General features: G+C 38.4%; 1 protein-coding gene across 2 annotated transcripts in view; it reads left to right on the top strand.

Moving 5' to 3' along the window:
• Positions 1-20,533, top strand: part of LRRC1 (leucine rich repeat containing 1) — a 67,725-nt gene that overhangs the window by 29,335 nt on the left and 17,857 nt on the right. For both annotated transcript variants that reach the window (XM_050316061.1, XM_050316062.1), the window contains exons 4-8: positions 1,884-1,973; positions 15,962-16,018; positions 17,629-17,692; positions 18,456-18,530; positions 20,254-20,398. In XM_050316061.1, coding sequence (XP_050172018.1) covers positions 1,884-1,973; positions 15,962-16,018; positions 17,629-17,692; positions 18,456-18,530; positions 20,254-20,398 — 431 coding nt within the window. The remainder of the gene's footprint in view (positions 1-1,883; positions 1,974-15,961; positions 16,019-17,628; positions 17,693-18,455; positions 18,531-20,253; positions 20,399-20,533) is intronic.

Here is a 20,533-nt window from a genome sequence, read left to right as displayed (position 1 = left end):
TCATTTTTTGTGCTCAGTAAGGCCTGAGGCCTGAGTAATGTGTTTCCTCAAATAGTACTTGTAATGCACAGCTACAGCTTTGTGGAATTCACAAAAGTGTTTTTCAATGGTGTTGACATAGATCTCCTAACTCTTTGTTGACAATTTAAGGGAATTTTAAAAATTCTTGATAAAGTGGCTCCAAAGTGTATGTGTGTCCTGGAAAACATCACTCCAAGCAGTTTACTAAGTTAGAAAGCACAGACATCAGAAGCTGTTTACGTACAGTTGCAGGGTATTTCTGTGATAAGATCCAGAATGTCAGTTTTACCTGTATAACAGCAGCATGTAAGTTTGGCACTGATTTGCCCAGGCAAAGTGGGAAAGCCTACTAGTTATTTCCTTTTCTGTGTAATATTCTGGAACGTTTTTTAGCCATTAATTCTTGTCCTTATTTCCTCTAAGCTTAAAAACCAGTCGGAGATCTTCCCAATCAATGTCCTACCACTAATACAGTATATGTTGCCTCATTGTCAAACTTAAATGATTGATGAAACTGGAGCATTAAAACTGTCTGATGGACCATTTTCCCTGCTGTTTTCAGATGATTTCACGTTTATATTCATTAAAAGCAGGTGCATTTGTTACAGTTTAGACTGGAAGTCCACCGCATGCTAAAGATAGAATAGAATAGTTCTAATTGAAAGGGACTTATTGTGATCATTGAGTCTAGCTCACTGTCAACTTCAGGGCTGAGCAAAAGATAATCAAACCATTTAACTCTACTCTTAAACCTGTTAGAGTCTAAGTGATAGTGAATTGTTCCAGTGAAACTCACCTTTGAAGATATTGAGCATGTTCTGTTAATAAGGTCCAGATAATGATCAGCAGTGCAGTACAGAGTTGAGCACATGAAAAGCCCCCCCCCCCTTTTTAATTCACCTTTTCCCTTCTCCCCATCCCATCGAGCACAGTTATATTTGCCTGTAGGTGTGTGTCTCCCTTTGGCTAGTTGCCTGCAGGTCATATCATGTGCCTTGAGCTGAGTGATGGGGAGAGCAGGAACCAAACCAAATTCTACAGCTTGAGCTTAGGTGGCGTGCTCTAGGGGTCAAGCACAAGTTGGGTGGCTGGGCCAGGAGCTGCTTCTGCTTTACCTCACTGTCCCTATTACCCCATCCTATCTCCTGTGCAACTGCAACTGAGCTGCTTGGTGCCACTGGGCTGCCAGCGAGTAGTACAGGAATCCATCTGTGTGAAGGGAAGGGGGAGCCCAGCCTTGCCGAGACTGGATGATGAACCTAAAGTCTTTGGTAACTTCGGGAGTGTTTTGCATATGACTGCATTTTATAGTGTAAGAAGGGAGGGATTACATGCTGTTGTGTTGTGAACCAGCAGAACATTGTCTTCATAGTGAACAGACTGTTTTTTCAAAAATCAGCAACTGAAGAGCAGCCTAGTAGCGAATATAGAATGGCCATGCTGTAAACATGTATGTAACTGAGGCCTGAATAAAAATAAATTTTAATTATTTTACCATCTGGTGATACAAAAAAATAATAGTAAAAAAGTTTTGGGTTTTTAATGTTTTATTTTCTTTTTAATTTTTGTCAAAATGCTTAAAATATTTGTAGTTAATAACTATAGCTTTTTGAAGTTACAAATTGTGGACAGGGAAGAGAGGGGCTGGGAAACAGATATATTACCTATTCATTGACACAGAATAAACTTTAAAGTCACTAAATCATGGGGTTTTTTTCTTATTATGATCCTTAGCATTTTCTGAGAGTCATACTGGAGTCTGGGAATGCCTTCCTCTATGTGTATTTGCTAAATAAACTCTTTTTCACATGAATGAGAATACTTCTGCTGGAAGTCCTTGATTTGAATTAATATCTCCATAGGTTGCCTGAAAGCTTTCCTGAATTGCAGAATCTAACGTGTCTTTCAGTAAATGACATCTCTCTGCAAGCACTACCTGAAAACATTGGGAAGTAAGTTTCTTACACTTTATTACTCTCTTAATTTATTTTCTTGTTATTGTTATGCTTATTGTTTAAATGACTTGCATAATTGTATGTAATACACCTATAAAATTATTTACAGGTCTATCCTTATTTTTTTCTATTCTTTCGAGTCGGGGGGATCTGTTTAAAGAAACTCTTTGGCATTTTCACTTGACATTAGCAGGCTAATGCAGAACTTTCAGCATGTATGTATATGGTTCAACTATTTTCTCTGTGATTTAGAGTAACTTGGAATTTTAGGTGCAAAATTAACTAGGCGTTTCATGATGTTGATCTGACCTTTTGCTTTCCTACATTGTAGTAGGCCATTGATCCATTATTGTCAGATGGCTTGCAGCTTAGCTCAAAACCAGGCAATTGTTGGCACAAGAACAGATGGGTAAAAGCTGGCAGGGATCAGGATGGAAATTAGAAGGTTCGTAACTAACTATGGGAGCAGTCTGGTTCTGAAAAAACTCCAATGGGAGCTGTGGAGATGAAAGGAACAGCTCTTAAAGATGAAATTTTATAAGCTTTTAAGATGTGTTTGTTAACTCTGGAAAGTAGAGCAGTGTTGCAATGACAGACTTCGAAGGTGGAGACACGTGGAAAGTGAACAGTGTTTATCTGTCTCCTTTTGTCTGAAATGAACATCCACACTTTCAGAAGAGAAATCTCTGTCCCATTAGTAGGGAGAAGGGTATCTTTTCCAGTGTGAAGGAGAAGAGATAATTCCATGTTACCTCCCTTGAATACATGAGAGTGACTCTGCTGGTTCATCTTAAAGGCTCATCTAGCCCAGCTTCCTTCTACAGTTGCAGTAAGTAGATGCCTAGTGAGAATTAAAAAGTAAAGTGTGTGTTTGATGGCTTCTTTTTCCATCCTCTGACAGTTTCTGGTTCAGATGATTTCCTGAGCTGTAGATTTTTGGTTTGTCTAATTGATAGCCCATAATGAATCTCTCTTCAATGTACTTGTCTAGTTTCTCCTTGAACATGCATAGTAGACATCTTTAGTATTCTCCCCTGGCAAATAGCTGCATAGGTCTATTATCCTTTGCATTGATTTGTTGTTGGTTCAGTCAATTCCAGCGGCTTCTAAACAGGAATCTTCTTGAAAGGATTTTAATAATAAGAGCTCCTGCAACGTAGTCAAGTTCAGACGAGCATTGCTTTAACCACTTCTCATGGGGATGAAAGCTGTCAGCTGGCACCATTCCAGCAGCAACAGAATCAGAAAATGTCTTTTGAAACCTTCTGCAGGCACTAACCCGTACAGCTGATGTGCACCCAGTGACTAGGGGAAAGTCTTACCTAAAAATTGCATGGGCCAAGGCTTTTGTGACACTCTTCCTGTTCTGTAAAAGTTCACAAAACTTTTCATGCAGGTTTTTCAGCACTGGCAGCTAAAAACAGGCCTGTTCAGACTTTGCAGTTACTGAAAACCAAGGCCAAAAATTTGGGATCCTGCCTGATTCTGAAAATAAATAAAAAAAACATGACGAGCTGAAGTGATTGCTAAAGGATGAGGTGGACTGCTGCTTTGCAGACGGTAGCTAGAGGGAAGTTGTTGGCTTCTTGGAGAGCTCACTGGCTGCAGTGGCTGTGGCTTCTTGCTTGTCCTGCCTGCTATTCAGTAGTGTGAGTGGTGATAGCCTCTGTTCTGGAGCAAATGACTAGAAACAACTTTGGTTAAAATGAGGTCACCAGAGGTTTCTAGAGATGTCAGTATGTGGAGCTGTGCAAGAAAAAAAGGTAAAAATTTGCCTCATACTGGTCTAAGCAGTTCATGGAAATGCTGTGATATGATTTCAGCCCTATGTGAGCTGTTGCAGAACAGAGCAGTGTAACCCCTCCCCCCTCAAGGTCAGTATTTGATTCTCGATACTGAAGCTAAAAATCTGTGGTCCTCACTTGCATCAGGAAGACCCATGTGCTCGTCCTGGTGGTCTTGGAGGTTTCTTCTGGGAAACAGACATTTATTCAAGTTTGACAGGCCTGCTTTGATCTGGGAAGTGCTCTCACATTAGCTCTCTAGAATATGAATATTGTATTTTTACAAAAACACTTTAATCTCATTAGTAGAAGTTTTTATTATCAAGTTTATGCTTAAAGAAGCAGAAGCAAATGTGTGGGACTCTTGCTTTTTTCTCATCAGGTATTCCCAATAGGTGGGAATTTGGCAGTTGGAAAGTCAACAGTAAACTTGGACTGAGGATGGATGCTTTTGAACTCAGAAGAAGGTTAATGTAGCATGAGGGAAACTCATGGGGTGTTCACCCAAAATGTAACTGTTCCTGAAGTTTGTTGAGGAATGTCTTGGCAACAGACAGAAAGAGATCCTGTCTGGTTCCAACTGGAAATTATTGGGAGGTCTTCTTTGTAGTGAACTAGAACTACAACCTGAAGTCATTACTGATCTCTTCTGAGAGGGAATTTTACTGAATTTTTAGCATTAGATATTTAGGTTTAGGATTTTTTTTTTTTTATAGTCTGGTTACCAACAAGTGCAACTTTCCTTTTTTAGCTCACAAAATTTTAATTGTTTATTGCAAGTGAATTTGATGGTGCAGCCAACCACCTTGCGTTTGGTAAAAGTAGCGAAATGCTCTGCGGCTTCTCCAAAGGCTGCCTGCTTGTACTCTTTGTTCCCTCTTTTGTTCCTTTCCATCTGCTGGGACCCAAAAAATGCTGGGAATTAGAAAGTAATGCTAATTGTGTTTTTCTAGGTGAACAGACTAAGTAAAGCTCTTGAAAGTGTTTGGATATGTTTGCAAATGCCTTACTGGAGTTTCAGTGTCCTTTGGATATTAATGTGTGGTGTTATTTGATGGAATAGGCTGGACCTGTGTGCGCTCTTTTTGAGATCTGTCAAATAGTGAGCAAATAAATACATACCGGTGCTTTATTCTACTATAGTTGGGCTTGTTTGGGGAAAAATTTGAAGTCCATGTGCTTTTTGCAGATCTTCTAACGACTAAAGTATATGGAAACTTGGGGAAATGCATCCTAAATTCTTACAGTCTTATTAGTTCTTTCTAGAAAGCTGCCTAATGTAGCCAGTGAAATCTCTCATTCATCTTCCTTTAGTACAGTGATCTGTATATACTTAGGGTCTTTTTTTTAGCTACCTAATTAAAACTTTGTGGCAATGCAAATTTGCCTTACTATTTCAAATGGAGAAAGCAGCAAAAGCATTGGCAAATACTTTACAAACAGCAGTACTTTAAAGGTTAGTAAGAAAGTTCTTTCTGATGGCAGATAATAGACTTGAATTGCCTTGCGGTGAGCCATTAGTGGAAGTGTGTCTTCCTTGTGAATTCAGATATTCAGTCTGTTTTTCCCATGATCTGATGTATAGGGTGCGTAAGATGAGTGCCAGTGTTCAGCATCACTGTCCCAGGCCAGTGGCTGAACTTGTTCAAACCTCTGATATGTAGAGTTATATTAATATTTTTACTCTGCCGTGAAGAATTCTTCTGCACAGACCTTTTTTCTTTTCCTCTCTGTTGCTAAAAGGAGTATTTTTAAGAGTCACAACTGGATGTTTGAAGAACATAGGCAAGGCCTTCCTTGAACATTTTACCTTTCCTCTTGCTTATTCATAGCCATGCTCAGAGTATGTCAGCTTTTCTTAGTCTGTATGACCACTTCAATCAGCTTATCCAGTGCTGGTATATATGTGCTGACAGATTTTCCCTGCTGGATGTAGCCTTCCTCTTTTAAGCTCATGTGTTGTTTCAGGGCTTGCTAGAAATATGTGTGATACACTGCTTTAGGACTGGATAACAGACTAGATATCCTAATGTTACCACTGCTCCTTTTTGTGTTTCTCTGTGATTTGTGTTCTCCTAACTTGTGGTTTGGTTGCTCTCTGGAGTAAAACAGTGTGTTAATACATGTGAGATACTTAAGCTAATAATAAGGTGGGTGCAGCTTGGAGCAGGACTTGTCCTGTTGGGTAGTTGAACTATTTGGAGAAACAAGTTACGCCATTTAAGCTAGGAGTGAGTAGGAGTGTCTTTTACAGCATTTCTCAGTCTAATGGGAGCAAGTGTAATTTCCTTGCCTATTCTGCAGGACTGTGTGTGTCTGTAGAGCTGCCCAACAAGCAGGCATAACCTGTTCCTCCTAGCATGGGTAACGTTTAGGAATTTCCACTTACTTCTAGGATTTGTCTTCAATGCTTACTTATTTGTGTAGCACCCAAAACACAAGGCTTGACTCTTTCTGAAATTCAAAAACCAGAATATTTGTATGTAAGGGTATTTGAGTAAATCGGGATGTTTGTCTGTAAGGCTTCCTAGGGCATGCCTTACAGTAGTAGCGTAAATAATCTAATGTCTGTCTATCCCTAGCACCTTCTTTGTCCATATGTGTTCATTCTCTAGTGTTGGCTTCAGCTCACTGTGATGTTGGCTTTTCTACAAGCAAAGGTTTGTGATTTTAGAGAGCCATATAGTGCTCTCATGGCTTAATGTCTAGAAAGAGAAGAGAGATTGTGTCAGCTTTGTATGTTTATTTATTTGTGGTTCTTAGGCTTGAATGAGATCCAGAGATTCTTTGGAAAGCCTTTTATGTGTGTCTCTGATGTTTAATCTAGCATTGGACTTTCAGAAGGGTACTTCACAAGGAATTGTCCTTAGCTGAAAAACCAGTCCTTTCAACATGAAGTGCATATTTGAAAAAGACAGTTATGTATCAAATTCTGTGGGGACAGCAAAATCAACAAGTTTCTTAAACATCTGAAGCAAAGGGCAGAGCTTCACTACTGTGCTTTAAATTACAATTTAAGAACTGCTGCCCATCAGCACACCAGACATCTAACTGACACCCAGTTTTTAGCTTTCACAATTTTTTCAGCAGTCTTGTCTGTGCATGGAAAACATAAAGATTGCCAGATTACTTTTTTTTTTTTTTGGGTGCTAAGCTTTAAATTACGAGATTATTCATGACTGGCAGGTAGAGTGTTTTGAAAGTTCCCTACATGGCAAATAAAAAAAAGCTTTTCTCTGCCATACTCAGTCTTTATTCTTGCCTTAAAAATGTAGAGATGGTCTCCTACTTGAACATGATCTCGAAATCCTGAGAATTCAACAAAAGATCATAGAAATAGAATGATTTGTAGTATCCCCATCATTCACAGCCTCCCCTCCCCCCTCTTTTTTGTTTTTTTTTTTTTTTTCAAGAGGACTGCACAGTCTGTGATGCAAGAAAGTAGGATAGCTTTATTTTGGCTTTAGAAACTTTTGATGTGGGGAGGGGTGAATTTCTTTAGATGGGAAGGATATTCTGATGCCTATGACTGATGAGTCTGGTTTACCCCCAAGCTGCAAGCAGGCTGAATGGATCTGTGGACCTTACTACTGAAAGGGAATTACCAGGTAAGCAGAGAACTTTTCCTCTTAACGTTTGCAGCTAGCAGGTAGAATGCTGGAACAGGCATTTCATTGTGAAAGTGGAAATAATGAAAAGAATAGAACAAATGTTGCTGCAGTTAGGAGCATTGTTTCGCAGAAAGATTTGTTACAGGCTTGCTTTTCAACAGTCATGGAACCACAGATATCCAGAGATTTCATTTTAGTTACTGAACGTGGTGGTTTTACATAAATATATATGTTTAATTCTAGAGGTTTTGAATTTTTCAGCAGTCTCTGAACTAGAACGTCTAATGTTGATCGGAATAGGAATAGCTGGACAGAGTAAAAGGTCTTCAAAGGGCAGGGTGACATACTCAGTGCAGATGATCCAGAAGCAGATCAGAATGGCATGCTAATCCTGATAACGGATTTCTGGGCCGGTCTTGGACTGTGTTTTTCTTAGTGTATGCTTGGATGTCTCAAGTGTAGATTACACATCTGGTAGCATCACACAAATGGAAATGTTCTTAAAATTGTGTGGAATAAGACAATGTAATTCTGTTTTCAGGTTTAGCATAGTAATATCTGATTAACATACGGTCTTAAATGATTCAGCAGAAGTGAGGGGGAGGCTTATCTTGCAAATACATAGAAGGAGGACTGGATGTAGGTGGTTTGGCCAGGCTCATATAAATAGTATTAAAAATAGTATTAAAAACTCTTATTCTGGCTTATCTGAATTTAGCACGGCAAGTAATATTTACAGAGTTTGAGTTGGTAGAGCATTCAGTGATAATCACAACTGTTTGGTAACCAGCAAAACTGAATGTTAAGGAGCTCAGAAGTTTACTTCAGGAACCCTTTATAATTTAGCCCTATAGTGAATGCAGTGCCATCTCTGACCTTTAAGTAAGAGTTCTTGCATCCTGTGTGTTACACAAGAAAAAAAAATTAAGACATATTTAGCAATATTTTTTTTTAAAATTAAATAATTCCATTTTTATTGAAGTTGCTGAAGATTGACATTGCACGAGTGGAATGGAAGACATTTTGAAATTGGAATCATATTGTAATAGTGAACTGGCTTAACTTTGCAGTCTGTTTCAGTAATCTTGATAAGCAAATTGGAGAATGTTTGGTTAAAGCATTCAGAAGTGAACAGGCTGAGCTGTGATTATAAATCTCTCTGTTCTTCTTGATTATGCCTTTTGAAGTGTTCCTGTCCCTTCTTTTGGTCCATGCTTGTTGCTATGTGTGAGGCAGAGAGAGTAGAACTTGAAAGCCAAGCTTATATAGAAAGCTAGTCTTAACTAGCAACTTAGACTGCCTCTGTAACATATTTGGGAAATTCCTTGACCATAAACCGTAGAACTTTACTCTGATTTTAAAATTTGGATGTTACTTGTAGTACTGGCCATCTGCTTAGGCTTTCCTCGAGAGAGTGGCTGAAAGATAATGGTTTTTTATCCTGTTTTTGCTTATGGAAGATATGTAGATTTTTACAAACCAATTAATGGTGTTAACAATTCAGTTCAAATAACTAACTGTGCAATGCTCTTTTTCTGGCTTTCAATGCCTTTGCTGTTTAAGTCTAGGATGAAGAAATTATTAGCGTTACATTTTTGGTGCCTCCTTAAAATTAGTCTCCCAAGGAAGGAATATTCCCCTCCTGTAATTTGTGTCCACTTCTCCCAACTCTGTAGAAAATGGCAGGTGTTAAGACCATAATCCTTAATTTCAGATTTTGTTATGAGAATTGTTCTTACTAGAATGCTGCTCTGCTTGTCAAGCTCTAGAAATGACCTGCTAAAGAAAGCCTTTGTGCCTTTCCCCTGAATGTTATACACTTAAATTTGAGAGGGAAGAAGAGTGTTTAATTTAGATACAAGTTACTCTGTCTCTAAAAAAGAGGAGGGGGGAAGCTCTTGAAGATGATTTCTGGATAAATGGTCTTTAACAATACTAATGAGACATAATAACAGTTTCATCAAAACCAAATCTAGTTACCTTGCTTTCTAGTTCTTTTTTCATCTTCCCTTATATTCTGAGGTAGAACTATAGGACTTCATGTGTGTAAAGATAGTTTGTTAGTGCCCTCATTTTGGAAATTCAGACTTCCTGTAATTTCTGGCTCACATAAGAATTTTTGGAATTCGCTACCTAAGAATTTGCAAAAATTACTTTCCCGTATTGCATGGGGTGGACAGAAGGCCTCTGTCTTTCAGTTCTACCAGATTAATTTTACAAAGATTCATCAGTGCTCTTCTTTATCATTCAAACTGTAAAACAGGTTTCTGCAACCAAAGCGTAACCAAGGCAGGTCTATTGTACTATTTGTAGGTTATCATATAATAGATATGAATTGCAAAGGTTCTTTCATGGTAACTTTGTCTAATAGTATGTCAGCATTATGCTGTAACTGGAAACAAATAAGCATGTAGTGTTTAACCTTGTAAAAAGAAGGGCAAAATGCATACCTGGAGCATATAGACTATGAACTACATGGCTATGTGTTAAGACAACCTTAGGAAATTCACAAAGCATATATGGCATATTCAGAAAGCATATATGGCTTCCCTATATGGCTAATGTTGCTTTTGTTGCATTGAAAATATCATTATACCAAAACCCCACATGGATCTGGTTGTTCAGACACTGAGAGAAGATATGTTGCTGGCAGGTAGAGTTGGTGTGGGTGAAATACAGCAAATTCAGGGAAGAACTGAAGTGGTAGTTAACTCTGAAGAGGGGTGTGTGCTACAGGAACTCTTGAAACCATCCAAGTTTAAGCATCTAGTTTGATAAAATGGGCTGTAAGGGACCTTCAGAGGTCATCTAGTCCAACCTTCCTGTTATGGGCAGAAACATCTTTCATTAGATCTGGTTGCTCAAAGCCCTGTACAACATGACCTTTGAATGCTTTTAGGTAGGGGCATCTACAACTTCTCAGGGTACCCTGTAACAGTGTCTCACCACCCTCACTGTAAAAAAATTTCTTCTCGAGACTGAACAATGCCAACTCTGATCCTGTCTTCATAGGAGAAGTGCTCTAATCCTCACTGTTTTTGTGGCTCTCCTCTGTACCCACTCCAGCAGGTCTGTTCCTTTCCTGTGGTGGGGCCCCCAGGGCTGGAATGCAGTGCTCCAGGTGAGATCTCACCAGAGCAGAGTAGAATCACTTACCTTAGCCTACTGGCCACACTTTTTTTGATGCAGTCCAAGATATGGTTGATCTAGGGGCTGGAGTTTAGAGATTGGTCTTTTCAGGGTCTTTGTGCAGTTGGTGATACAATGAAGAGAGGAGAAGAGAAAGAGGCTTCTTCTCAGAGTGACTTAGAACAGGAGCCTATCCCAAAGGCACTTATTGTAGCTTCATATACGTGTGGTCTGAGTAAGTGGTATTTTGAGAGCTGGCTAGTGACTGATTAACCCTGTCATTTTCTTGGGGGGAAAAAGGCTGCTAAACATCAGGTTCTCAATGAGTTGTTGATCTGCTGCTAGAAGCCTGTGATAGGCTTTGTGAAGGGATGGGAGTAGCTTAATAGGATCCTGTCAGATGAGTGACCAGTCATCCAGCTGGTGTATCCTGCAACAGGGTCATACATGTTACTGGTAGTTTTATTTGGCTAGTGGGGATGGGCTGTCATATATTTAAATATGGCTAGTTTCATGCATTTTTTATGCTGTCGTCAGAGTACCACAGTTACCTTCTCATCTCTTGGAAGACCCCTAAATAGATAGAAAAACCAGCATGTTCTTTTTCTGCACAAAAAATTACAGTAAGTTGCCTAGTTTAAACTCCCTTCCCAGTTTAGTGTCACTATGAATGTTTCAAAATGTATGTGCTGTACAGAGATGCAGATGCAGGCCTTATCTAAGTTGCAGATGTTATCTAGCAGTAATCTTCAGGTGCTGTCCCAGTGAACTGAAGTCCTTCTTCAGTGCAGTGGCCAGAATGTGGACTTCATCTCATTTCTGTATGCTGCATCCTTGGGCAGTGTTCTGTAGCCATTGCTGCTGCTGCATAAAAGATGTAATACCAGACCAAGTTCAGAATCTATATTGTGTTCTCACCCTAGCTATTGTGCAGGAGCTTTCCTTTTTCTGTATAAATGTGAGGACCTAACTGGCTGAAACTTGCTGGAAAGGGTGCAGGGTGATGGATTTCTGCAGGTGCTTTAGATCTTCATCTTTTCCAACTTTGCTACCTTGTTTCCCAAAGCATTATCTTGCAAGTTTAGCTGTGTGCTGCTCTTGACATAAGGTCAAAAAGTGTAGCTTTTATTACTCAAATAAGAGAAGGCTGTTGTCCATTTTTTAATTGACTGAGCACCTTAGCTTTTATATTAGTTCATTTTGTCATCTATCTTTGTTTTCTCCTAGGTTTTCCCACCTTTCTTCTTCCACCTTTGTAATTTTAAATTCCTTTCCCTCTGCCCTCCCCCAAGGAAATAGCATATGTCCTACCATGCTTCCCAATGCTTTTCTCAGAAGCCTTTACTGGTGTATGCCAAGGGATTAGATGCTCCCAGTCTTTTTGCAGGGACTGGGATAGAAATGGGGTATATAGTGCTGTGTATTGTCACTTCTTAGGCTGATTTTCTGTCCCCATGAACAGTGGTGTGCTGCAACTGTCCCTCATAAAGTTGAAGTGCTAGGATGAAATCATCTAAGTTTTGTACTTTATAACTTTACAAGACAAAGTGCATTTAACATATACCATACACTGAAAATGTAATTTCATTCAAAGTAGCTAGGGAATGTGTCTCTCTGTCTCTGTCGGTCTCTCTTTCTTATTTTTTTTTCTTACTGCAGTGATGTTGTTTTATCTGTTGTAGTGAATTGCTGTTGTTTAGAGAGTAATCTGCCTGTGAAAAGGTTGTTTTTTAGAGCATGTTGCTGCTGCTAATATCATTGTAATTAATCCAAAGAAAAACTGACTTCCTTTGGGAGAAAAAGAACAACAGGTTTTGTTTCTGATCTTTGTGGATGATTCTAGTGTAACCTTTGTTTTGGAGGAGACTACTGCGGACATGGAGTATTTGTGGTATTCCCTATCTGTAGACCATTGGATTATGAGTTTCTCTCTCAAATAGGAATGCTCAGGAAAGACAATTCCAGCATTTGTGTCTACTTTGTTGCTATTAGTTTTGTTGTCAATTAATTGACTTCACAATCCTTTCCTTCTTTTAACTTGTGATGAATATCTACAGTGACTATAGGTACAGCACTGAATACGTATATCTGGTTTATATTGAAACTGACATTTTTAGTTATGTTGTGCCTTTAAATTCTACTTGGTTCCACCCTTACACCAGAAATCATCTGGAATGCTTAGATGAAAAACTTATAATTATTTCAGTTAACTGCATCTTCTGCCTGGTTTGGCTGTTTGCTTGTGCTCAGTAATTTCACACACATGCTTAGTGTTCAGCCTGTGTGTGGTAGCTTTTGTAGTGAGAATTATTACAATATTAATGCTTTTTACAAACTTTGGTGAAATAGTTTCAAATGATAGTGGGTTTTAGTTTTTCTTGTGTGTTTTTTTCTTTCTCCTTTAGAATAAAATTACATTTTCTTGTGCATTTTCTCTTGGTGTTTAGGGTTTTTTTTGGGAGCAAGGACTGTTTGTTGGAGAGCAGACTGCAATGCTCTATGGTGCATTTGTTTTTAAATGCAGTTGGGGAACAGCTGCCTATGGCATTGTCTTTAGCCTGAATAGACTAGATTGCTGTTGTCTTTGTGTTTTATGGATTGAAACAGGTAACTTCCCATGAGTGGTTTTTCTTTTCTATATGAAGATGAGAATTAGGGAAAGACTCTAAAATCGTTAACGTGTGGCTTGCTTTAGTTCCTTTCAGGGACTTCAGAAATATTGGGTTGATAGTGCCCTGGTAAAATAAGGTGCATAGGAAAAAAAAAAGAAATTATTTCATTTAGTATATTGTGAAAAATTGCTATTTGTAGCTGAGAAGAGGAAGGATTATACTTTCTGGAGAAAGTGTTACTAGATCATAAAAATATTTGAAAAATAGCAAGTAATGTAGGGTTTTTCTTGCAAATTACTTAAAATTGGTTTCTTTACATACCGTAAAACCAGCAAAATGTTAGTGAACATACAGTGTGTTATGTGAACATACTGCTGGTAAATTTTAAGGACAAGATATCCCTCTGATTTTTAATGTATTGGAGATTGGTACTTCAGTACATCGGTGTGTCTTTTATACAGTGCTATTTTATATGATAGCTTTCACATTTTCACATTTTAAGTTGCAGTACCTAGGTTTGCTAGGAGCTGTTTCTCTAACTGGTCAAAATTTAAGAATAATGAATCACAAATTTTCTTTAATTTTCTGATGGATTCACCTTAAACATAACATTTTAGTCTAATGGTGCAGCTTTACTGGTTTAAACTTAATAGACTTAGTCTGTATTTTACTTGGTGGGAAGCTTCATTTTTCTTATTGGGGTTGACTTTCACTGGGTTGGACTTAAGACCTTGGAAGAAGTAGAAAGGATAGAGTACGGAGTGTGGGACAGTGCCTCTTTTTGTTCGAGTGTAGAGTTAGAGTTGTGAGCGTGCTATGGGTGAGAATACCTGTAGAATACATAAAGCATTTCTCCTTCAGAAAGCTGTGTCATTAGAGATGAAAACATAACCCAATAGGTATTTCACTCCTGTAAGAAGAGGATCTCACCTGGTACTGTGGTGGGCCACAGTCAGTCTCTGAAATGCATGGAATGTGGTTGGGTGCAGAGATGGCTGTGGGTGGGTACTTGCAAGGACAGAGCTACCCAGGGAGTCCCCACAGCGCTGCACTACAGCTGCCTTCCTTGCACCGTCTTGGCACTCGTACCGACCCAGGTGTTTAGGGGATTTATTCTGTGTTGGATTAGGGATCTGTGTTACTCTCCTTGCTGGGATATTTTTAAACAGGATCAATTTCCTGAGCTGATTCACTGGCCTGGCCCAGTTTAATGATACAATAAGGCTGGTTAAGATGGTGGTTCCTGAGTTCTTGCTGTTGAATGTGATTCTGCTGACAAAGGTTTCTGTTTAGCCACTGCCAAAGTGGTGTTTGAGATAACAAAAGAAATTAAAAGATTGCACCATTTTACTCATCAACACTTGAGTGTGATGAGGAGGGAGATAAGTAGATGCTGGGTGATGTGTAAATACAAGATTACAAAGCAGCTTGGCGGTGTGCACATCCTTTTTGTATTCTCTTGATAAAAATGAGTCACCTAATTTGAGTTCGAAGAGAAAGTGCGAAAATTTAAAGGAAGATTGGACTAGGTTTCTAGAACACCTGTAAACAAAAATATGATGGCAGTCTGTGGGTGTCAGTGTGAAAAAGATCAGACCCACATTCCTCTTGGAGGGAAATGGTTCTCCATCACCTTTCCTTCTTTCCTTTCACTTGTTTGGTTTCTGTGAGGATGTCAAATACCATGTCCCATCTTGGCTTGTGTTTTATAGTGTTAAAGTTTTTACATGTGCGTTTTCTCTTGTGTTGTTAGACTGATGGCTGCCTTATTACCTTCTTTCTCTCACTGATTTTGAATGGCAGTAGCTGAGTTATTCTCACTTAACTTTTAATTGAATTTGTAATAGGCTTCCACTAAAGTATCTTCACCTATATGGCATATTTAAACAGTACTTCTTCTGAAGGAATACAGAACCCACTGGGTAAAATGTGCTTATTTGAAAAGCTGGAGAGGGCTGCTGAGACTGTAATCAAAACTCCTGTGAGATTTCATTCACTGTTTTCTGAATGCAGTACAAAATAGGTGTTTGAAATAAGAATTTATTTTTCAGACACCATCCAGAGTCAATAATTTCTTTTTAATAAGTCACTATATCAGTTCAGTTCCTTTTCTGCAGGGACTTCTTTTTTTTTCCCAAGTTGTACATGTTTAGATTTAAAGTGTTTCAGATTTAGTGAAATCCTTGTTTCTAATCTAGATTTTGTTTAAGGCCTAGCCCCTGTCCCCCTTCCCTGCACACCAGGACAGAATATATTCTGTTGCAGAAAACTCCTTATTTGCAATCACCATATCTGATTTTTGTTTTTCCCTGGGATGGTGGAGGATTAGAGCAGATTATAGTGTTGGGATAATGTCTGACTCCTTGTGTTCCATTTAGTCATAAATAAACCCCTGAGAAATCTGAATGTTGCTATGGTGATGTTAGTAAAAGCCTGGGATATGGAGTAAGTGAGCAGCTTAGAAGCATAATGTCACTTACAGTAATGAGCACGCCGTCATTAGAACAGTGATGGGTTTACCTGGTGCTCTGTAACTTTGGTAGCCCATGACAGATTCTGAAAGCAAGTAAGTAAATGTGATTCATATGAGTATGGTCTGTTCGGTAAATTGCAGCTACAAACCTCTTAACAAATGGAAATTTGTGTTTTGTCTGTTTACCTTCTAGCTTTAATCTGTTGCAGTATCACAGAGAAACAAGCAAGAACTTAGTCTTTGTATTCTGCCTTTCACATGAATAAAAACAATAAAAAATAACTTTACAGGAGTTTTGTTTTAAACTGCCTAAATGCACACTTCTGAAAAATAAGATTGTATTAAAATATGTTTGTTTTGTTTTTTTTTTTTTAAGTCTTTATAACCTGGCTTCACTGGAACTGAGAGAAAACTTGCTGACGTATTTACCTGAGTGAGTGACATTTCATGTGTTTGATTATATCAACAAAATGTTCTTATTCTTAAAATCTGTGAACATGTGAAACTGAATGAGCTAGAAAAAATACTCAGTGCCAATTAACGACATGTATGAGATAAAACCTTCTTTTAGCAACACCTAGTTACATCCATTATTCCTAGTTGTACTTATTAACTGGAGCTTGCGGTTTGCGTGGATTGGCTTTGCTCTATAAAAAACGTTCAGTGTAGAACACAGCAGCACCAAACATTTCTTGCACTCATTGAACGAGTGCATCTGCAGTAGGAGTGGTGCTTTGGGTTTGTTCTCATGCTGAAATTTCATAACCATGAGAGTAGGGTAACAAGATCTTGGAGATTTCCACTCTAGACCTTCATAGCATTTAAATAAGTGTTCGTGTTTGGGGCTGAGTAACCAAAAGCTTCTAAAACCTGGAGGCTTCTACCAAGGCTTCTAAAGCCTCAGTAGCAAACTAGGCCTACTGATGTTGAAAGTTTGACTCCACCCACTGTGATTTTTGGGGAAAAAAGTTATGTAGATGTCTCTGTGCTGTCTGTGGCAGAGGAATTCCTGATCTTTTGTAAGATGAATTTTGTATCTTATATTTTGGGGATCCTTTTCCTCTGCCTAGAAGAAGCCTCTTCTTTCTCTAATGCAGGAGCTTCTTTCCTTCACTGACTGATTCCTTCTTACAGGAGCTTTGATGACTCCTATTTTGCCTGCTTAGATAATCTAATAGATACTGTGAAAGATTTAACCTATTTTAATCAGAATCTCTTCCCTAGTTGCTTTGGGTTTCTTTTTTCCTGTCAGTCTACCCACTGCCTTGGTTGTGGCTGTTTATAGCTGTGAGCCACAAGGCACTTTAAATGTCAGTGATCAGAAGATAGGAATTGCTAGCTAAGTTTTGTCATGCAGTGTCAGAATGAAACTATCACAACTATTGACAGTTTTATTGCTCCTGGAAAATTCTGACTGCAAGTGATGTAGTTGGAAGTCTTGCTGGCTTTCGTGCTACTGTGACTTTGGGGAAGGTAAGCAACAGTCTGTTTTTGAAGGAGAAGGATGGCTCTCTGTGTCTATTTATGTTCAGAGAACTTCTTTTACGTCCTTTTGGGCTTCCCTCTGTTTACAGTCTCAAATCCAACTTGAAATACTTCAGAAATGGATGGATCATGCTGAGAAGATAAATAATGGATTTATTGAGTCTTGAGTCACATAGTTACATATGATCACTATGGGGAATACAGTTGCATAACTGTAAATTTCCCCTCAAAATAAATCTAACTAACTGTAGTTAAACTATGTGGCGTTTTCTATCCCAAGGGACTTATGGTTAAAATAAAAAAACAAAACAAAACAAACAAAAAAAGATTTGGTTACCTATTCTAAGTTTTGAGTTTCAAGGAAATACAGTTAGACTGACAAACCAAATTATTTTTTCAGTAAGGTATTGCTGCAAATAGTCTATGCCTGGTAAAATAGCTGTCTGCCTACAGTACCTTGTAATTTGAAAATCAAGTTTCACTAAAATGAGCTCATTCAAATACATAGGGTTTCTGTGGGGTTAGTCTAATGTGGTTTTGCTTTGACTTATCTCACAGATCACTTGCCCAGCTGCAGCGACTAGAAGAACTTGATTTAGGAAACAATGAACTTTATCACTTGGTAAGAGAACATGCCACTGAAAGTGCACATTGGTCTTTTTTTATGCATCATTTAGATTAAATAGGTTGTAGGATGTCCAAAATTGAAGAAAGAAAAATGTATGGAGGGAGAGTCTTTTTGTATGTACAGATGAATTCTGGCAGTGAGCTGGTGCTTCCTGTATCTGCTTAGTCTTGTTCAGTACAATACCACTTTACTCAAAAAACTGCAGCTGATCTCTAGAAAATGAGAGCACTGCACAGCTTTTTTTATGGAAGTAGAAAGGAGTGGAAGGGCACAAACCCTTGTCTGCGCTTGCCGTTACAATGAACACGTGGGCTTCTGTTGGGGGCTGGATGAGCTGAGCATGGATGAAAGTTCACTTATTTTAGGGTGAGAGAAGGAATGCTTTGTAAAAGGGCTGAGGCAAACTGTTGAGGGTTGCAGGGTCCTACATTGTCGTAGATTGATCTCCCAAAAAGATATCTCTCATCTCCCATGAAGTCTGACTCAGTTAAATGTTGGATTTGCAGTTGATCAAGAGTGTGCATGCAATTTGTTAGTTAATGCCAAGTAAAGAATAGTAATTTGTTAAGCTATAGCAATTATCTTGTATGATGGAGTTCCCAAAAGCTTACAGTCACCCTTGCTGCATTTAATCAAGGTACCTCTAAATAGTACTTGCATAAAAATTGGTTTACTTGTATTGTAATTGTGGGGTGGCCATTTGTTTTTTTACTTAAAGCTGCTATGCTACTTAACGTTATGATGTTTTATGTTATAGCCAGAAACAATTGGTGCACTTTTCAATCTTAAAGACCTCTGGTTGGATGGAAACCAATTAGCCGAAATACCTCAGGTAAAGATGAGCTCTACTGATACTGTTTTGAAGATGCTTTTAAAAGAAAACCTTTTAATTCATACCTAACGGGAAGTGCTTTAAAATGAAATAGATTTCTCAGTTCACTCTGCCTGGGTTTGGTTTTGGATGTGTAGGGATTTTCTCTTAATAAATTAATAAGAAATTGGCCATGATACTATATGTTGTCAGAAATTTTCTTTTAAGCATTTTGACAGAGGAATTGTTTCCTAATAGCCGCATTGTTCAATTTTTAGGATGGCACACCCACTGTTTACCGTTCTTGCCCCATGATCAGGGAGCCACTAGTCATCTGAGCTAACCCTCACTTGTGTATCTATCTAAATTGCAGTTTTAATAGTTTTGAGTATGACTCTGCTTTTTGCAGTCATCCTCATCCATTGAAGCACAGTGTTAGCGAGAAGTACAATAACAGAACTGTTGCCATAAATAGAAATTTTGATTTATTCAGGCAAATCCCCCATCTGATATCAGTCACGGGATGAGGGCCTTAACATTTAAAGCTTAGAGCATTCCATATTTCCCTTTCTTAGGAGCTGTGATAACATGTGGGATGGGTCTTTTCCCTTTTTTGCTTTACAGATATGTCAAAACCTGTTTTTTCTTCATTTCCTCCTGCAGTTTGCTGTTATTTCCTGTATTAATCTAATTGTCAACTGTGTATCTGGGAAATCAGTTACAGTTTAGTGGGTTTAGTTGACTTTGTTTTTGTTGGCTTGGCCTAATACTTTTTTAAGAAGAAATAATTTATAAAAGGTCAATTGTGACTTTAGCTGCCATTTTTAGTGAAATTGGCCATTATTGTGCCTTTTGTCTAATGGCCAAAAGATGAACTTGTAGAATAAAGGGTATGTGTATGTGTTTAAAGAAAGATCCTCTTGAGAGGCAGATGTTTCAAAAGTAGAAGGACTGATCCTATGAGTTAGGATCAAGGCTGTTAGTGTATGAAAATTTCATATATGTAAAAGTAGAGGGCAGTTCTGCCCCAGCTGTTCTGTTCTCTGAAATGTGGATGACTAAAGTAAGAACTATTCTCAAGCATGTATAGAGGTGTCTGTGTACGTGGGAAATGGGAGGGTGCTCTGATAGCTAATAGGGGCAAAGGCATTTCTCTAATTGTTGGATTACCATAGTAAAAAACTTAAGTAGTCATTAATAATTGTAGATGATGGCAGTATAACTTGGCAGTTAAATATGCTTGCTAGAGCAACACTCCCAATTCCTATTCCTACATTTGTTGTAGTTGGGAGATGTGAAGATATAAAATCCCTAGATGTCGTGGCACGTTGCTGTAGCAGCCGGGAGAGACTAATCCTAATTTGCCTAGGGTTAATTGGGAGGGGTAGATTTAATTATGTGCAGGTTGATAATCTGCCCTTCTGAAAAAACAACTTTGCAGTCTAGTTGAGGAAAACTCCAGGTTTGGCTGGTGTTAGTCTGGGTGTGCTCAGCATCCCTTGTCTGACTACTGAAGCTATTCTTAATAGCTAGAATAAGAAACTGTGACTAAATCACTTGGTTGGTTTAGCATATGTAATTATTTACCTTTTTTTCTGCATCTAGAGGTCATGTAGAGAATGGCCAATTTAGAGGTCATACAGATAATTGTTTTACTTTGTGGAATTTCATTGCGATGGTACATTTTTCAAATTGCTTTCTTACGTGTTTGAGCATGACTTAAATTTTTTGCCTTGTATTGCAGGAAGTAGGAAACCTGAAAAACCTGCTTTGTCTGGATGTTTCTGAAAATAAATTGGAATGCCTTCCTGAAGAAATTAGTGGTCTGACTTCTTTAACAGACTTGCTTGTTTCTCAGAATTTACTTCAGGTCTTACCTGATGGCATTGGTAAGTACAAGGTGAATGCTATCACACAGAACCATCATAAACTGGAAGTCACTTGTTTTCAAGTCTTTTGAAGTCTTTTTTGTGCAAAAGATGAGCTTGTCCAGGTTGCTTTTTTTCCTTTTACTTAGCGTTAAA

The sequence above is a fragment of the Myiozetetes cayanensis genome, unplaced genomic scaffold (genome assembly GCF_022539395.1).
Source record: "Myiozetetes cayanensis isolate MyiCay16 unplaced genomic scaffold, myiCay2020 scf2-11, whole genome shotgun sequence".
Taxonomy (NCBI): domain Eukaryota; kingdom Metazoa; phylum Chordata; class Aves; order Passeriformes; family Tyrannidae; genus Myiozetetes; species Myiozetetes cayanensis.
The sequence above is the reverse complement of the archived record's forward strand: the minus strand, read 5'-3'. Positions and strand labels throughout refer to the sequence as shown.